At 40.5% G+C, this 15,728-nt stretch overlaps 1 protein-coding gene across 1 annotated transcript; it reads left to right on the forward strand.

Moving 5' to 3' along the window:
* The first annotated feature begins 1,077 nt into the window (after positions 1-1,077).
* On the forward strand, positions 1,078-15,677 carry elk4 (ETS transcription factor ELK4). The gene is made up of 6 exons (XM_056396518.1): positions 1,078-1,265; positions 6,129-6,343; positions 8,206-8,976; positions 9,233-9,472; positions 11,837-11,956; positions 12,057-15,677. Exons 2-6 carry the CDS (start codon positions 6,137-6,139, stop codon positions 12,153-12,155), a joined length of 1,437 nt encoding a protein of 478 aa, XP_056252493.1. The 5' UTR covers positions 1,078-1,265; positions 6,129-6,136; the 3' UTR covers positions 12,156-15,677.
* The last annotated feature ends 51 nt before the right edge of the window (positions 15,678-15,728 follow it).

Consider the following 15,728-nt stretch of genomic DNA (forward strand, 5'->3'; position numbering starts at 1 on the left):
GGCAGCCCTGTGAGACTGGTGACCCTGCTTTTGGCCCAATGCATGCTGGGATAGGCTAAATATCACAAAAATAGAGTGGTGAGACAGAAAGAAATGCAGTATGGGTACATACTGGTCAGATATTTAGACGCTTTCAGGTGCCAACAAGATTTTCCCACAGTAGCTCTGGCTTTAAAGCGTAAATTAATTAAGATGCTCTCTCCTTTATTGGCACCAAATCATTTGACAGTGTATGCATGTCTTTTATAACATGAATATGAATTCACACAATTTTCTGAGAAAAGTTTTTTTCACTAAAAAACTCTGCGTTCAGTCTAAACGTTTTGCTGAATGTTTTTTTTTTGGTTTTGCTGAAATTATTGTTTTGATTTCTTATCACATTTTAACTAGACGCTCAGATTGTTGAGAACAGAGATTGCAGCAACGCATTGTAAATCACAAGCCAACTGTGTGAAGTAAACAATCAGTAAGTCTTGTAAGTCAGAGACATCACACATTATTATCTGGCGGAATTTTGTAGCCGTGCTGTGAAATAATAACAACTTGATAAACATAACAACCAAAGAATCAAGAGAGGAAGTGACCTCAGTGTGATTTTAATGACACATTTTATGTTATTCGGAGCGTCGGAATTTTGACCATGTTACACAACCGACAACCGAGCGAACAAGTGGGGTTTTCTCTCACTGGAGTTTTTCAGATGCAACGTTTAATGTTAAGGAATATACAAACCTATCAACGAGTGAAATGGTTATAGCTAGGTATATTGTTTAACTTCCAATGTTAAGAGAAAAGCTTCATTTAAATGTTCTCCCTTGCCAATGTTTTTTTATTTCGTGATTACAGTAAGGCATACAATGCATAACTAAAGCGCATTATCTCACTTTCATATTTTGTCTCAAACCAACTATTTGCTGAATAGTTTTTTTAAATTTTTAAATTTTTATTTTTACAATAAAACAACAGTTACTAACTCACAAAAAAACGTATGTGTTCCCGAGGAAAGCCCACTTGGAGGGGCGCGACAGTTCTTGAGTATGGGGAGTACGAGGAACAGTGAATGCAACATTATTTCCTGTTCAAAGGATATATCGTCACTGTAAGCCAAAGGCAGTTTAATGTATTCTGTGTTCAGGTATTTGCTTGACACTCTATTTGAAACTTATTTCCTGAGCTATGGCAGTATAAAAAGCTTTCCAGCAATGTTTTGGGAATATCTGGACACGGCTCGACGACTTAGAAATTCAGCGGGCTCTACGAGCGAGGTAATGTTAGCAAACAAGCTAACGTGAAGCTAGCTAACAGCTAACTTACTGTTAGCTGACAAACGTTAATGCCTTGATTTGTTTGTCTCCTCGACTATTCACACACATGATGAACACGACAGTGGCACTTGAGCTCCACCTTGCGACTTTAAATAGTTGGGAAATAAGTGCTAGTTCGTGTTGACAGTAACGAAACTAATATTATCCATCAACAAGTGGTCTTTTATTTTGCTCTGTGTGGGTGCCTGGCCATCTGATAGTACAAACCAGTCACTCTAGCCCGGGCGTTCATAGCGCATGAATAACCCATGTTCTGTGACTGATTTGACCTAGCTTACATTATCTCACTGCTCAGTAGATAACATTTGCTGCTAATGTCACACGTTACATAACGTTCATTGGTAATCTTTTTCCCTGGCAGCAGATTTGACACTGTCCTATTTTTTCCCCGATATCACCAGTTTTAACATGACAGTTTGGGACAGATTGTGTGTGTGGGGGGGGTGTGTCTCCAACCCAGCAGGTCTGGATGAGTCAGGGCAGATTTACTCTTCCATAAGAAGCTTACTCACACAAACACACACATACACACATGTTGACAGATACTGACAGGGAGAGTGGACAGAATAGCAAAAACACTATGTGAATACCCAGCAACATCTAATAGTAGTATTAGGAATCACGTCAGAGTGGGCGCCAATTGACTCCAACTTGTGTGGCTCTACGAGGCAATATGAGGAAATCAAGTTGTTGGGATCTGAATAATATTATGCACAAAATCGTCAATTGGGGCAATTTTGTAAAATGAACACTAGGCATCAGAATAATCGAAAACATTACCTTGCATGAGAAGAGTAACTGTCCTTGACATTTGCATGTATGTGACTGCTAAACAAACCCATTTCCAAGCTAGCGTTGCATGTGAAGCTTTAGTGATGTCCCTCACTTGTAAGTCGCTTTGGATAAAAGCGTCTGCCAAATGAGTAAATGTAAATGTAATGTGAATGGATTATTGAGAGTGGACTCTAAGCATGGTTTAATAGTCTTGATGACAGAAGGGTTGCTTTTTACATCACCAAGAGTTGCTGGGCTTTTCAATAGCAGCATTCTCAAATGTGTACAGTAACTGGACTGGAATGCAAGTCACGTCATCGAAATGTCTGCCATGTGATAGGCAGCTCTTCATAGACGATCATAAGTGGTGTTGTTGGATGGCTTGAGGCATATAATGTAATCTTCAAGCAGTAGCTTGACACTTAACATCACAGTGCTTAAAGGGTAAAACTACCAGTACACCACACTCTTGCCTTTGTGGGGTTATGCCAGCCAACTACCACAGAGGGTATCTGTACTAAATGGCCCAAAGGTTAAGGCTACACCTGGTCTGACATAGCACCTAAATCTACATTAATGGAAGGATGGAAGGATGCTTTAAATTCAGTGCTTTAAATGTACATGTTGGCTCGGGAGGTGTAATTGTATTGGGTGCATTCAGCTGTCATATACTTAAATTGAAAATATAGAACAATTAAAATGATGAATGAAATTTACAATGATCTCGAATTTATGAAAAATCACAAGTTTGACTGACATACACGAATAATTTAACAAAGTTGCAAATAACACAGAAAGCACACATTTTTTGATATACAATAGTTATTCATATCAACAGGTGAAATAGTGGATAAATCTTGTTGCATATATAATGATATTTTATACCAAACACACATGAACTGCATCCTCCAACTCCTAACTTTCAAGTACATTCATATAAATTTAACTCACAAGCAAGACAAAGGCCTCAACCGGTTGCAGTGTCTGTTGCCCCTAATAGGCCGTGAAAGAGACACATTAGGAGCACAACTTAGAGGGAACAAATTAACCTGGGACTGCAGATGCAGCAACATTTTTGTTTTGGCAAAAATGAAATGGCACTCAGCTATGAGATCTCAAGATAATGCCTCCTTACACACTGCTAAACAGTTTACAAGAGAGGCTCTGTGAAAAGCAGAATGTTGTCTGCCTCTTTGTTCATGGCTTTCACAACCTCTAGATCTAAGCACCACTGAACCTTCATGGGAAGTAGGTTTCCTCCTCTTTCATCTCTCATACTGTCAGGGATGCAGAGGTTGAAGATGGGCTCTGCTTTCTGTGAGATACTTCATTAGTCATGCAGTGTATGATGGTTCTATAATATCCACACACATTACATAGATTTATACCTATCCTATGCTCACCTTTGGGCTCCCTGTCATTGTTACACACAGCATTAACACTCCCATCTAAGTAAGGACAGGAAGAAGCAGTCACTTTTCTCTGGACACCATGTAATTGTGTGACCCTTGAGAAGTGCACCCAGCTGAGGTGACAGGCAGGAAGGATTATAATTGATGCAGATTTTAGGTTGACTTGTTCGAGACAATCAAGTAGAATGCACCAGTTACCTGTGCAGGTTGGATTGGGGTACATCAGTCAATAGATAACATGTGTTTTTTAGTTATTCTGTCTGATTAAAACTCTTTGCAAGTTGAATCTGGGTGTAGTAACCCTGGGAGTGTGCTGAGGTTACAAAAAATCATATACCTAAAATAATTGAATGTTGTTCCTCTCCTTTACAGGTGCAGCAAATATGTTAGGCAATTGTCAATCAAGCACGTTTTATACATGCCCACACAAGTGAAAACACCTGTGTGCATATACCACCAGTGTTCATGGCCTTTAATCTCTGCATAGGATGCCATGCTGTAAAACCTGCAAAGACTGCAGCAAAAAGCCCCTCAAGAACATCAAAGAAAGTGCCAGATGTGGGTTTGTACCTTAGCTGAAAGAACAATACAGTAAAACAAAAGCATAAGCAAAAGTCTGCTTTTTTTAAAAAACTTCTTTCCTCACAAGTTATAGTATTATCAACATTTACTGGCAATTAAAGCCATGCACACACTAAATGACTTTGAAAGTCATCAGATTTCTGTACTGATCACACTACACAACTTGTTTTGTAATCAGGAATTTTGAAATTATTGTGGTTTAGTGATCGAACCTTGATTTGCCTCTGATTGGAGGCAATGAGTGGAAAATCATGGTTATAATCACGTAGCGTTAACTTAGTATAACAAGACTCCGAAATAGATGGTTACTGTTGAAGTGAAGTGTAATGGAAGCAAATCTGCAACCAGAATTGACCAGCATTTGGTTTGTGGTATTTTCCAGCCGGGGGGAACAGAGCTATTTCAAATAATAGCTCCTTGAAGACCTGCGTTATGAAATAAGTTGATTGTAATGTCCAATAAAATGTTGGTTTTGACATTAATAGGAGCTCTAGTAATGATACTACAGTTTAATTGAATTGGGCTGCAACTAACAGTCATCGATTACTCTACCAATTATTTCCTTGATTAACTGATAAATCATTTGGTTTATAGAATGTCAGCAAATAGCAAAAATGCCAGTCACAAGTTCCCAGAGCCCATGATGGCAGCTTAAAATGTCTTGCTTTGTCAGGTGATCAATTGAAAACCCAAAGAGATTCAATTTACCGTCACAGAAGACTCTAGACAACCTGAAAATACTCAAATTTGATAAGCTGGAACCAGCAATTTATCATAACCTTTTTGCTTAAAAGATTACTTAAATGATTTAGATTAATTGATTATCAAATTAGATGGCAACTAATTATTTCATCTCTAATTGTGATTGTTACCACCAGATATCGGTGCCTTATGTCAGGTTTACAATCCTTGTATAATTTTTTGTGAACGGTCCCTGGTGTTTGAATTTACATCCTCATGAACATCCTTCTTTACCTCACACTGTGAGAGGTGTTTAGTTTTTCATGATCGTGGTGTTCTGTAGACCTTGCCAGATGTGAACAAGATGTTTGTCCTTGAGGACTTGTCAGTTGTCACATCACAGTGCCACACTTTATAGGTTCTAACAAAAATCTGTTATTTATGATTAGGTGTAATTTTCTCATTTCTGAATAGGTGAACAATGTGATATCACATCTTTGTCATCATGGATCTAACCAGAATGAGGGCACACTTTACCTCTGAACAGCCTCAGTCCTCAGAAAGCTGTCACACTCACCCTGATACAACCACTTATTTTTCAATTATTCTTTTATGCACACTCCAGCTCACCAAGGTGCGAAGAAGGTGGAAATTTACTGTATACTTTGAGCATCAGAATTTCTCATGAAGGGAATGGCATGGAAGGTGTTCGACTTCATCCAGATGTTAATGAAACCACTCTTGAGTTTATTCAGCTTGGTGTATGGTGGCATTATTATCCTAGAATGTGGGAGCCACATGAGGGAACAGTGTTTGTAGCACAGGGTGCACCTGGTCCTGTAAAACAGTCTCTTATTCCTTGGCTATTTAATAACCATTTACACTTATTGCACCAGATTTCTGCTCACACTTTTAGGTATCCAACAGCCTTTTTTCAGCTTTTTAAAAATACAAGTGAGGATAAGATGAACAGTTTTCTCATTGCTCATGTTGCAGTTCTAAAATATAACATTTTTGTAATGTATATCATAGAGTGTTGCTAAACTGACACATGTACTACGTCTTACATCTGTGTGGTGTTGCTATTCATGCACATACTGTGTGTTGTTGGAGTTAACATTCCTTGGTTGACTGATTGAAGGAGGCAAATGGTTACAACAAAAACTCATTAACAGCACTTCATCACAACTTAACCGTCAGAATAAATTGAAGTGACTTACAGTAGTATGCCCAGAGGTCATATTTGCCATAAGTTTGTGGAATTCCATATTGTTATGCAGTGAGCAGCAGTTCCTTGGTTCATGAGCCTGATCATTTTTCTCCTCTCTACCTTTTACCCCCCCCCCCAAATCAGTGAGAGACATGGACAACTCTGTCACCCTGTGGCAGTTCCTTCTCCAGCTCCTTTTGGATTCCAGTAATGAGCAGCTCATCTGCTGGACCAATGAGGAAGGGGAGTTCAAGCTGCTGCAGGCAGAGGAGGTGGCTCGGTTATGGGGGGCTCGTAAGAACAAGCCCAATATGAACTATGACAAACTCAGCAGGGCCCTCAGATACTACTACGACAAGGTAAACACACATAAACTCTTCTACTGCAGTGGTTGTAGTTGATTGAAAGTAGCTGCTTTGTATTTAATGTGGCAATTTGGTCTTTTAGTCTTAAGATTTCACTTGTTACAGGTAACAACAACAATAGCTATGCTATTAGTATAACAACACAGCATTTTCATTCCCACAAAGAATGTCCTTGGACACATGTCCTAACCCTGAACCAAACTATAAACGTGTCTTTCTAGCTTTACAAAACATTTTTCAAGATTTTCTTATATTAGAACATGCACACACACAATAAACACAATAGACAGAGTACCCAGTACAGTTACACAAGTTGACAAAGAGACGAGGGGTACATAAGCAGAACTCCCAAGAGCAAAGTATCAACAAATTAACAGGCGAGATAGGAGACTGCCCTGCCCGCCAGGAGAATCACACAAAACAAAACTAGGGTGCAAAACAAAACAGAGCAAAAAAAAAAAAAAAAAGACAAAACTAAATGGATGAAGGAGCCAGAGAATCGTTTACAGAATAAGTACAGATACAACACAGATTATGTATTTCAGTCTTGTGTCTCGTGCAAAAATGGCTTCCACACCTTCTGTAAAAACTTTTGCGAGTTCCATTTGCTATAACGAATCTGTTCCATCTGAAGCTTCTCAAACATTTTACCAATCACAGCCGTTTCAGTTATTTCCAATCTGATGTTGGTCTTTGTTGGCAGAATGCAGTTGGGAAAAGCATGTCCCTGACTGAAGGACAGGCCACAATATAGTTGGTAGGCTACAGCACCCCCATGAGCCTTGATTTAGCTTTTTATTTTATTCCTGTCATGTTTTCATACACTTAAACTGGAACTTTGAGAAAGTCACTATACTCATTGCTTTGTTTACTAAGGAAGATGGGGGGCTGGTGCCAATCCCAGCTGACACTGGGCCAGAGACGGGGAACACCCTGGAAAGGTCGCCAGTCTATCACGGCTGACATATAGAGACAAACAACCATTCACACTCACATTGACACCTACGGGCAATTTAGAGTCAAAGGCCCTGGCCGACCCCAGTTAGGCCCCAGATGAACCAGGGTTCTTGCTATGAGGTGACAGTGCCACCGTGCCACCCTGAGAAACATCTTCACATAACTTAATTCTGTGTGACATTTACAGGGTATTCCTGCTCTCTTTTTGAAGGATTAATATTAACATTGCCGCTGAATGAGTGAGCGGGGCACAGATTTACTAATAATTCTCCCCCACTTCCAGATTCCAAAACATAAAAATGAATATGAATTTGATCAGATGGTGCGGCATCCTGATATATGCATTATATGTATGAGATCAGATGCTTCATTGTCAGTCATAATTAAACAAATTACATGATGCCTGTGTAGCATAACAGCATGTGTTTTGAAGCAGCCGCTGACGAGTCAAAGAGGGCTGGTTCCTCCGACAGCTGCACCAAAGACTACCAGAAAATAGCAAAACACAATTTAATTGCGTCTCAGAATGGTTGAAGTCCGCTGCTCAGTGACATGCAGAGAGAGGGAGAGCGCTGTCTGTCTCCCACTCTGCTTGTGGTTTGGCAGAAGTACTGCTTGACCCTGTGGGCGTGCTGGGCAGGGCTGCTCTGGTATGTTTGGCTGCGGCATTAGTGGCTGCTAGGTTGGTACAGACAGGAAGGACAGAGCTGTCCCATGCGTAAGACTTTTCTGCGGTCTCACTTTTCTATTTTTTGCTTCTACCGCTGCTTTGGTAGAGGCATACTACATGAGGGAAAGTCTTGTTTCTACTCTGTGCCTGGATGATGTAGTATGTTTTACTGTTTATGTTATTCACCAGGAGTATAAACTAACATATCTTGCTTTACTGTGTCTTGCAGAACATCATAAAGAAGGTTAATGGTCAGAAGTTTGTCTATCGCTTTGTGTCGTATCCTGACATCCTGAAAGGAGATGTTGCTACCCGAACAGAGGGCGGGGATATAGGTGCTGGGAGCATTCCTCCCCTTACAAGAAGGGACAGCACCCTACAAGAGAGTGAGTCTGGTGACAGAGCCAAGATAGGAGGTAGTACAGTGGCTCTGGGCTCAAGCACCAAGCAGTCAAGCCGCAACGACTACATTCACTCTGGCCTGTACACCTCCTTCACACTCAACTCGCTGCAAAATGGACGCCAGCTCTTCAAGTCCATCAAAATAGAGAACCCAGCAGAAAAGATGGCTGACAAGAGGGGTCTCACTGCCACAGGCCAGAGCCAGGAAGCATTGCCTCAGTCACAGCCAACTGCTTTGCCATCCGTCATCAAGTTTGGAAACACCCCTCCAAAGCCAGCACCAGCACCGCCTCCTCAGGTTGTCATAGAGCCGACCCTGATGTCCAGCCATTTAGATCCTCTGCAAGCTCTGCCCTCGAGGGGTGAGGACATCAGCACACACTCCTCCCTTCCGCCCCAGTCCATCTATTCATTTGAACACATCCGCCCATCAGAACAAACGTTCAGCTTACCGGACCTGACGTCGGCAAGCCCATCGCCAAGCTTAGTGCCTGACTCCTCTCAGGAGCTGGTGATTGACAGCGACATTGACTCTGGGTCATCTCAGCCTGCAGACGCTCAGCCACCAGAGCCCACAGACGCTCAGACACAGGAGAAGGTTAGTACACATACAAACTCTTCTCACACAAAAGGGAGTGAAATATTTGAACAACAGGAAAAATAATTTTTATAGGCCCTGAAAACTTATTTTATTTTATTATGTGTGAACAATGTTCCAGATTAAAATCAAAATTACTATTGATTTCTGTTTTTTTTCCTGATACTATGAACATGACAGGTGTTCTCAGGGCAATGACAAGTGTGAAATGATGAAATCAAAGTAATGTGAATAAATCATTATCTGTGTTCACCAGGTGGACAATGGCATCGGTCTGTCTGGAGATGAGATCAGTTTGGTGGACGCTGAAACCAGTTCATCCTCAGTGAGCAGCTGCACCACAGTCAGCACTCAGAGCTCAGGAAAGACACGCAAGCCACCGAAAATCCTGCAGATCAGCCCGCCAACTCTGCTGGTCACCACCTCTGACTTCTCCCCCATGAACCTGTGCAGCCCCTCACTACCTACTGCCTCTCTCACACCAGCAATGCTACAGGTTAGAACGTGCTCTTTATTTTTATGAGCTGAACTATTAGCAGCATTCAATAGCCACTCATCACGTGCTTTCATGGTAAATCTACCAACACGACCAACCACTTCAACACATTTAGATATTACAGGAAATGAAGCAGCCTGTTACGTGTCCAGGAGAAGTACTGCAGGTTCTCTCCATCTCTGAAACTGATATTGACACATGTCCATCTGAGGGGTTGTGCACACGCATCTGTATTTGTAGAACAGCCAATAGGAACGCACTAACTCTCTGTGATTGGCCCAAGCCTCTCGTCACGGGCTAGATTTTCGAAAGTGAAAACAATCAAGAGGAGGTGCAGATGCGAGTTTGTCTTCTCTTTAATAAAGATCTCAGGCAATAATTTACCCTTTTCCATCATTCTGTGAGCAACTGTGGTCTGACTTTATGCTGCACACAGCATGAGACTGCGAACAGCAGTGCACAGTGAAAGGAGTTGTTACCTCACTGAGAAGTTGTGGTGGTGTGCAGCTCTTCATCTAACAACTCACTGTGGCTGCTCCTCCTTCTGTTACTCCCTGCAATATTTGAAACTGATCTGATGTCAGAAATGCTGAAAATGACCATTGTCTTGTTTTGTAGACGCATTTCTGATGAACGACAGCGGTAAGTGCTGAGCTCACTGACAAATTGCATTTCCTGTGACTACTTCATAATAAAAGTCAAATTGTGTCTCTCCGGTTAAAGCTGCAGCAGTGTAAAATGTTCAGTTTGCTGCAACTTAACACAGCATTTTCCCAGGAATGTCACCACAGACACCCAGCTCATAATACTGCAAATATATAAATAATATCAACGCAATAATCAGTGGGCCATAGACTCAATCATCATTCGAGGAGATACATTTATCAATTTATTAAAGTTTATAGTAGTATAGTAGGTTCGTGTTGCTGAGGTTTCATTCCAGTGAGCATATGTGCCTCCTCACTTGCATCTCCTCATCCTGTCATGGCTCCTTGCACATGACATGAGGTAGGAGAGAGGAGGTGGAATTAACAGTGCGGCGTCCTCTCACTGCTTCATTTTGAAGAGACAGTTACTAATGACACATAGCTACTTTATATGAGCTGCCAGTGAGCTTGTTATGGATTGCTAGATGTCTCACAGCATAGGTGCTTTAATATCATTTTATTTTTACATGATTACAAACATGTAAAAAGTCATAATAGGTTTGTTAGTGTAGAATTTTCAACACAGAAATGCAAAGCTTATTGCTAGTTGCTTAGGTGACACTGCACTTTAAGTTATGACACTAAAATTTATTGACATATTAAAGAATATGAAATAAAAATATTATTTTTAAAAATTATATTTTTAAGAGTTACACAGTGCTTGCCATGCAGTTATTTGCATCTCCAGTTATTATGTATGGTGAAGAGATGAGGTCCCTAGATATGTAGAAACTCTAAGTAAATCTATCTATCTATTGTTTACATCACAGACTATAACAAAATAGAAAACACATGAATAGACCAGCATCATTATATAACTGAACAGAGTCAAGAGTTGATATTGCACAGAAAACCTTCCAGCATTTAGGGATGGAGACCAGCAGGTGGCAGCAGTGCAGCAGTAATCTGTGATGCCTGGCTGCTGTTTGGTCTTGTTTTTGTGTTCCTGGTGCTGCTGTTTGCAGATCACATGACTGTGTGCTACTGTATAGGATGTCCGAGCTTATTAGATCTGCTGTGTTAGACAGTGTTGTTTTTATTCTGTCCCTTTGTAGTAGGTCAGGTCAGGTTTGGTCATGGGATCCACAGCTCAGACTGCCAGTCAGCTCACAAAGGCATGAGTTCCGCATTCTGGTTTCTCTCTCTTCCGTCAGTGATTGACTAAAAGCAGTGCCTCTTCACCGTGTTGGAGGTGAAGCTGTGTAAGTGTTTAGGGTAAAAAGAGAAACTCTAGATTAAATGCAGGTTGCTATGTGGGAAGACGACTTCTCTGTTCTTAATCCTGTCTACTCAACTCTGATTTGTTTACTGGTTCTCCAAGTGGTGGAAAGAGGTATCGACGGGCATAATACCATCAATAACAAATCATAGCTGTCGGTGGTAATTCATAGGCCTGGAACCAGGCTCATAGTGGTCTTGAAATTTCTCAAACATTTTTGATAAGAATCTCTGAAAATTGGTTATTTAAGAACTGTGGTCAAAGTTCTGATCAACAGACATTACAGTTGAAAAATAGACCTGTCAGTGCTCTCTGTTGGACAAACTAGACATTTCTCTTGCATATGTGCTGGTACATTATATCTGTAAAAATCTATGTTGTATCGTTAGGGCTGCAAAGAAAGTGACATCAGTCTGTCTTGTTTATCTTCCTCTCCAGACTCCCACTCTGTTGCTGACTCCCAGTCCTCTGCTGTCCAACATCCACTTCTGGAGCACGCTCAGTCCGGTCGCTCCACTCAGCCCAGCCACTCGCCGCCAGGGAGCCCATCTGTTCCAAGTCAGTACATGAGAGTATATACTTTCTTTTTGCTCTCGTCTAGTATCATTCAGTCAGTCTGTCTAGATTTGTCCTAACACTTTACTTTGCTCTGTTCCAGTTTCCGTCGGTCCTCACCCCCCAGTTCCAGATCCCTGTACACAGTATGGATGGGACCAACACACCAGGCCCCATTTCACCAGATCCTCAAAAGACATAGGATTAATCACCCCATTTGGACCCAGACAGCCAGACCCCCACCCTTCCACCCCTCCACCTCCATCTCCTGCTCCCACATCCAGGACAGTAATGTGGAAGCTCAGTCATTCCCCTTTCCCATCACTCTGGTGCTTTAAATTTCGCTGCCACATTATTCACACTACAATGTGCTGTGTGGAGGGAGGACCTGGAGAGATGTTGGCAGTACAGGTTTGATGGATGAGGGTAACACGTTCATGTTCGTTTCATAGATTTTAAACCCCGAAGATACTCTTCTGCACTTATACGCAGTGATGCCGTCGTTCTGTTTGCACTTATGGATTCATTTTGTCTGGCTTTTTGGGATCCTCAGTCACAATTCAAAGGAGGAAGGGATTTCCATGGCAACAGTGTGCATTTGGATTGGACCCTCAGCAGCCACAATCTGCTTCATGTTTGGACACACAGACTAGTGAGATTGCAGATATCTGAATCTTTCCTTTTCCTTATCTTGTGCAACTGTGTTACTGCCAAAAAAATACGTTTTCATTTTCTGTCCTCAGTTCCTATCCAGTTTTCTCCGCTACCGACACTGATTCTGTTTTTTTGTTTTTGCTCCGTTTGTAACTTATACTCTTGTTTAAGGGAAGCGCTTTAACCTGACAACCATGCATGTTTAACTGTGACTCTTTTATCTTCTACCATGCTCTCAGCCTGAACTTAGATGTCAAGCCTTGCCTCAGCTGCTCTGAAATGTTGGCTAACTAAGGGACATATCCAACAGGACTTTTACCTTGACTGTCTTATCGTGATGTGGCCATAATCCGAGCTGAACCTTGAATTACGCCTCTATGTAACTTTTGTAATTTGTTTGTGTGTGTGTGTGTGTGTGTGTGTGTGTGTGTGTGTGTGTGTGTGTGTGTGTGTGTATGTATGTATGGATATATATATATATATATATATATATATACACACACACAATAGAATAACCCTGAAAGCCAGTGTGACCTGGTCTGCCTCCTACCTTTTAAGCTTTCAGGTGGGAATGAAAGAAAGTGAAGCCATAACTGTCTCTGAGTCTCTGCAAGCTGCAACTCACAAATCCTGTATGTCTTACTGCTCTGATGTTGTCTTTTATAACTAAACCCTACATTGTTAGAGGCAGCCAGAATTCAATTTGAGTTTTCAAGTTTAAAGCTGTAGTGAATTGATCATTTTTCAATGAATAGTTTGACATTTTGGGAAATACACTTTGTTTTCTGGCTGAGAGTCAGATAAGAAGATTGATAAATCATGCTCATGTCTGTACAGTGAATTTAGCTTAGCACAAATATTGAGAATGGGGAAACAGCCAGTGACTTTTCTAAAGGCACAAATACTGTATTCTGTATAAAACCTCAAGTTTAAAAACAGTTCATAATACATTAGTGCGCTTAAGGCTTTAGAGTACCTGTCTCCCCGTTTCCAGTCTGTATGTTATACTAAGCTAAGACTGCTGGCTCCAGCTATATATTTACAGTACAGAAAGCGAGTGTATTTCCCAACAAGTCCTACTGGAACTAAAACCATACAGAATTGTTCCTCATAAAGCAAAATCACAGTATACCTTGTTCATTGTCTACGGGTCAGCTCAGTTTTCTTTGTTGGAAATGAATGGGCTTTAATTAATTATTGTTTGCAGTGTCAGTGCAGTTATTTAAACCTAGACTGAACCTCCGAATCTTAGCAGCTAGACACTTAAATGATTTAGCTTTCACCTTTGCCTCGCTTTAGTAATCGGACATACATCAACCTTTAATCCTGTGGACGGTAGAAACTAAGCACCTTCCTCTCCCTGAAACCTGCTCCTCTAGATGATCAGCCATGAAAGGTTTGCACCTGTTTTGTATATGACTCTGAAGCCATAAGTCTGATGCACAGACTCAAAAGGTAGATCCCACCTTTCTATGCTATTAAACGTGGATATTGTACATCACACTTGTTTACACGATACTTAGACTGAATACGCTAGTGTGTGCGTTTACCTAAGTGTCACTTTCTAACCCAGGGATGGATGACCAGCGAATTTTGCAGGGGGGAATTTATGCTCACTTTTACTCAACTAAAAGACATTGTCCCCCTCTCCCCAACCTGCAGTCCATCAGATTGATATATGGTGCCTTACCACAGCAAAGCCCAAGTTTCTCTCCCAAAAGTGGATGTTCTATCATTTAAAAGTTAGTACAGATCTAACGGTATACGACAGCGTACCTGTTTGTTTTTATGCCATATCTTTGCGTAGACCAAACTAGAGCCCCAGAAGTACAGAGTAAAACTTCACAGGGATGTTTTGTGTGTGAGTACACTGCAGCTCATACCGTCTGCCACAGCTTATGTACTGCAGGACCTTAAATGTGCTGCAGTGTTCTTCAGGTTGCATTACTGTACATACAGACAGCAACATGGGTTAATATGCATAGCATATTAACAGCGTAACTGAATCAGGCCATGTCTCTTTCCAACCTGCTTATAAATGTTTGTGATAACAGATCTACTCAGAAAATATATAAAAATATATATATATATATATATATATATATATATATATAAACCTGTTTATCATTTTTGTGTAATCTTTTATTTTCCTGTAACACCAATAGAATTTTAAGATTAATTTCTATTTTTGTAATGGCCAGATAGTTAGATGTCTGCTATTTTGGGTTCTCTGATTTAATGTTCTCTTTGTGCATGTGTTTCTTTGTTGTTTTCCTCTTATGGAGTTGGGAGGCGGCTACCCCATGGTGGTATGGGCTTTTTTTGGGAATCAAAGCCTTATGGGGAGAAATCTAAATCTATGTTTTATATGTAAAGTGTTTTGATATAGTGTTGATATTGTACACGCAGATGTTGTGATGAAACGTTTGCACTTAAAATTTTGGGGGTTCCTGTAGTATTGGATTCTGTCGCTTTTGTATGACTCAAGATTTTCTCTTTGATGACACGTTGATGTTTGCTTACTGAGAAATGTATATTTTCCCAAAGGGAGGATACAATTATGCACTTCGTATTTTATACCACAAAACAGAGTTAAATCTAATCTTCTACAGTATATATCAAAGAATTTACAATAATTTGTAATTAGGCACAACCACACAATATTTATTTATTTGAATTTATAGTTGAGCCCAATAGAATTGGTCGCTTATATTGCATCTTTGCATTAACTTTAAAAAAACGACTATTAAATAGCTTGAAAATGACCTCAAAAGTCCATTTAAAACTTTCCTCCATCAAGTCATCTTGGACTTGTCATTTGCATATTTCTTCATTTGTATCCTCTGATGATGTTTTTCCTTCAACTTACCTTGAAATGTAAAATATTGTTTGGAAAAGAAATGACACAGTTCTTGCTTTGTTCTGTCCACTTCTCTCTTTGTTTGACGCTTTTTCAAATGTTTACAAGCTACTTGTCTTAAGTGGCGTATTGATGTATGAGAGGTGTTAGAGGAAGTGTTTATAATGGAAGACATGGGTGAGACCAATAATAAAAGATCTCTAACTAACATATTCTGTCATTATACTGTATCTTGTATTATTAATGTCTGACTGCTCCACT

Source organism: Seriola aureovittata, chromosome 2 (genome assembly GCF_021018895.1).
Source record: "Seriola aureovittata isolate HTS-2021-v1 ecotype China chromosome 2, ASM2101889v1, whole genome shotgun sequence".
In the NCBI taxonomy this organism is placed as follows: domain Eukaryota; kingdom Metazoa; phylum Chordata; class Actinopteri; order Carangiformes; family Carangidae; genus Seriola; species Seriola aureovittata.

Bases quoted from the DNA above. Each gene is read 5' to 3' on its own strand.
- elk4 (XM_056396518.1), top strand. From the start codon at position 6,137: ATGGACAACTCTGTCACCCTGTGGCAGTTCCTTCTCCAGCTCCTTTTG. The intron at 8,977-9,232 runs GTTAGTACACAT...TGTGTTCACCAG, and splicing joins ACGCTCAGACACAGGAGAAG to GTGGACAATGGCATCGGTCT. The intron at 9,473-11,836 runs GTTAGAACGTGC...CTTCCTCTCCAG, and splicing joins TCACACCAGCAATGCTACAG to ACTCCCACTCTGTTGCTGAC.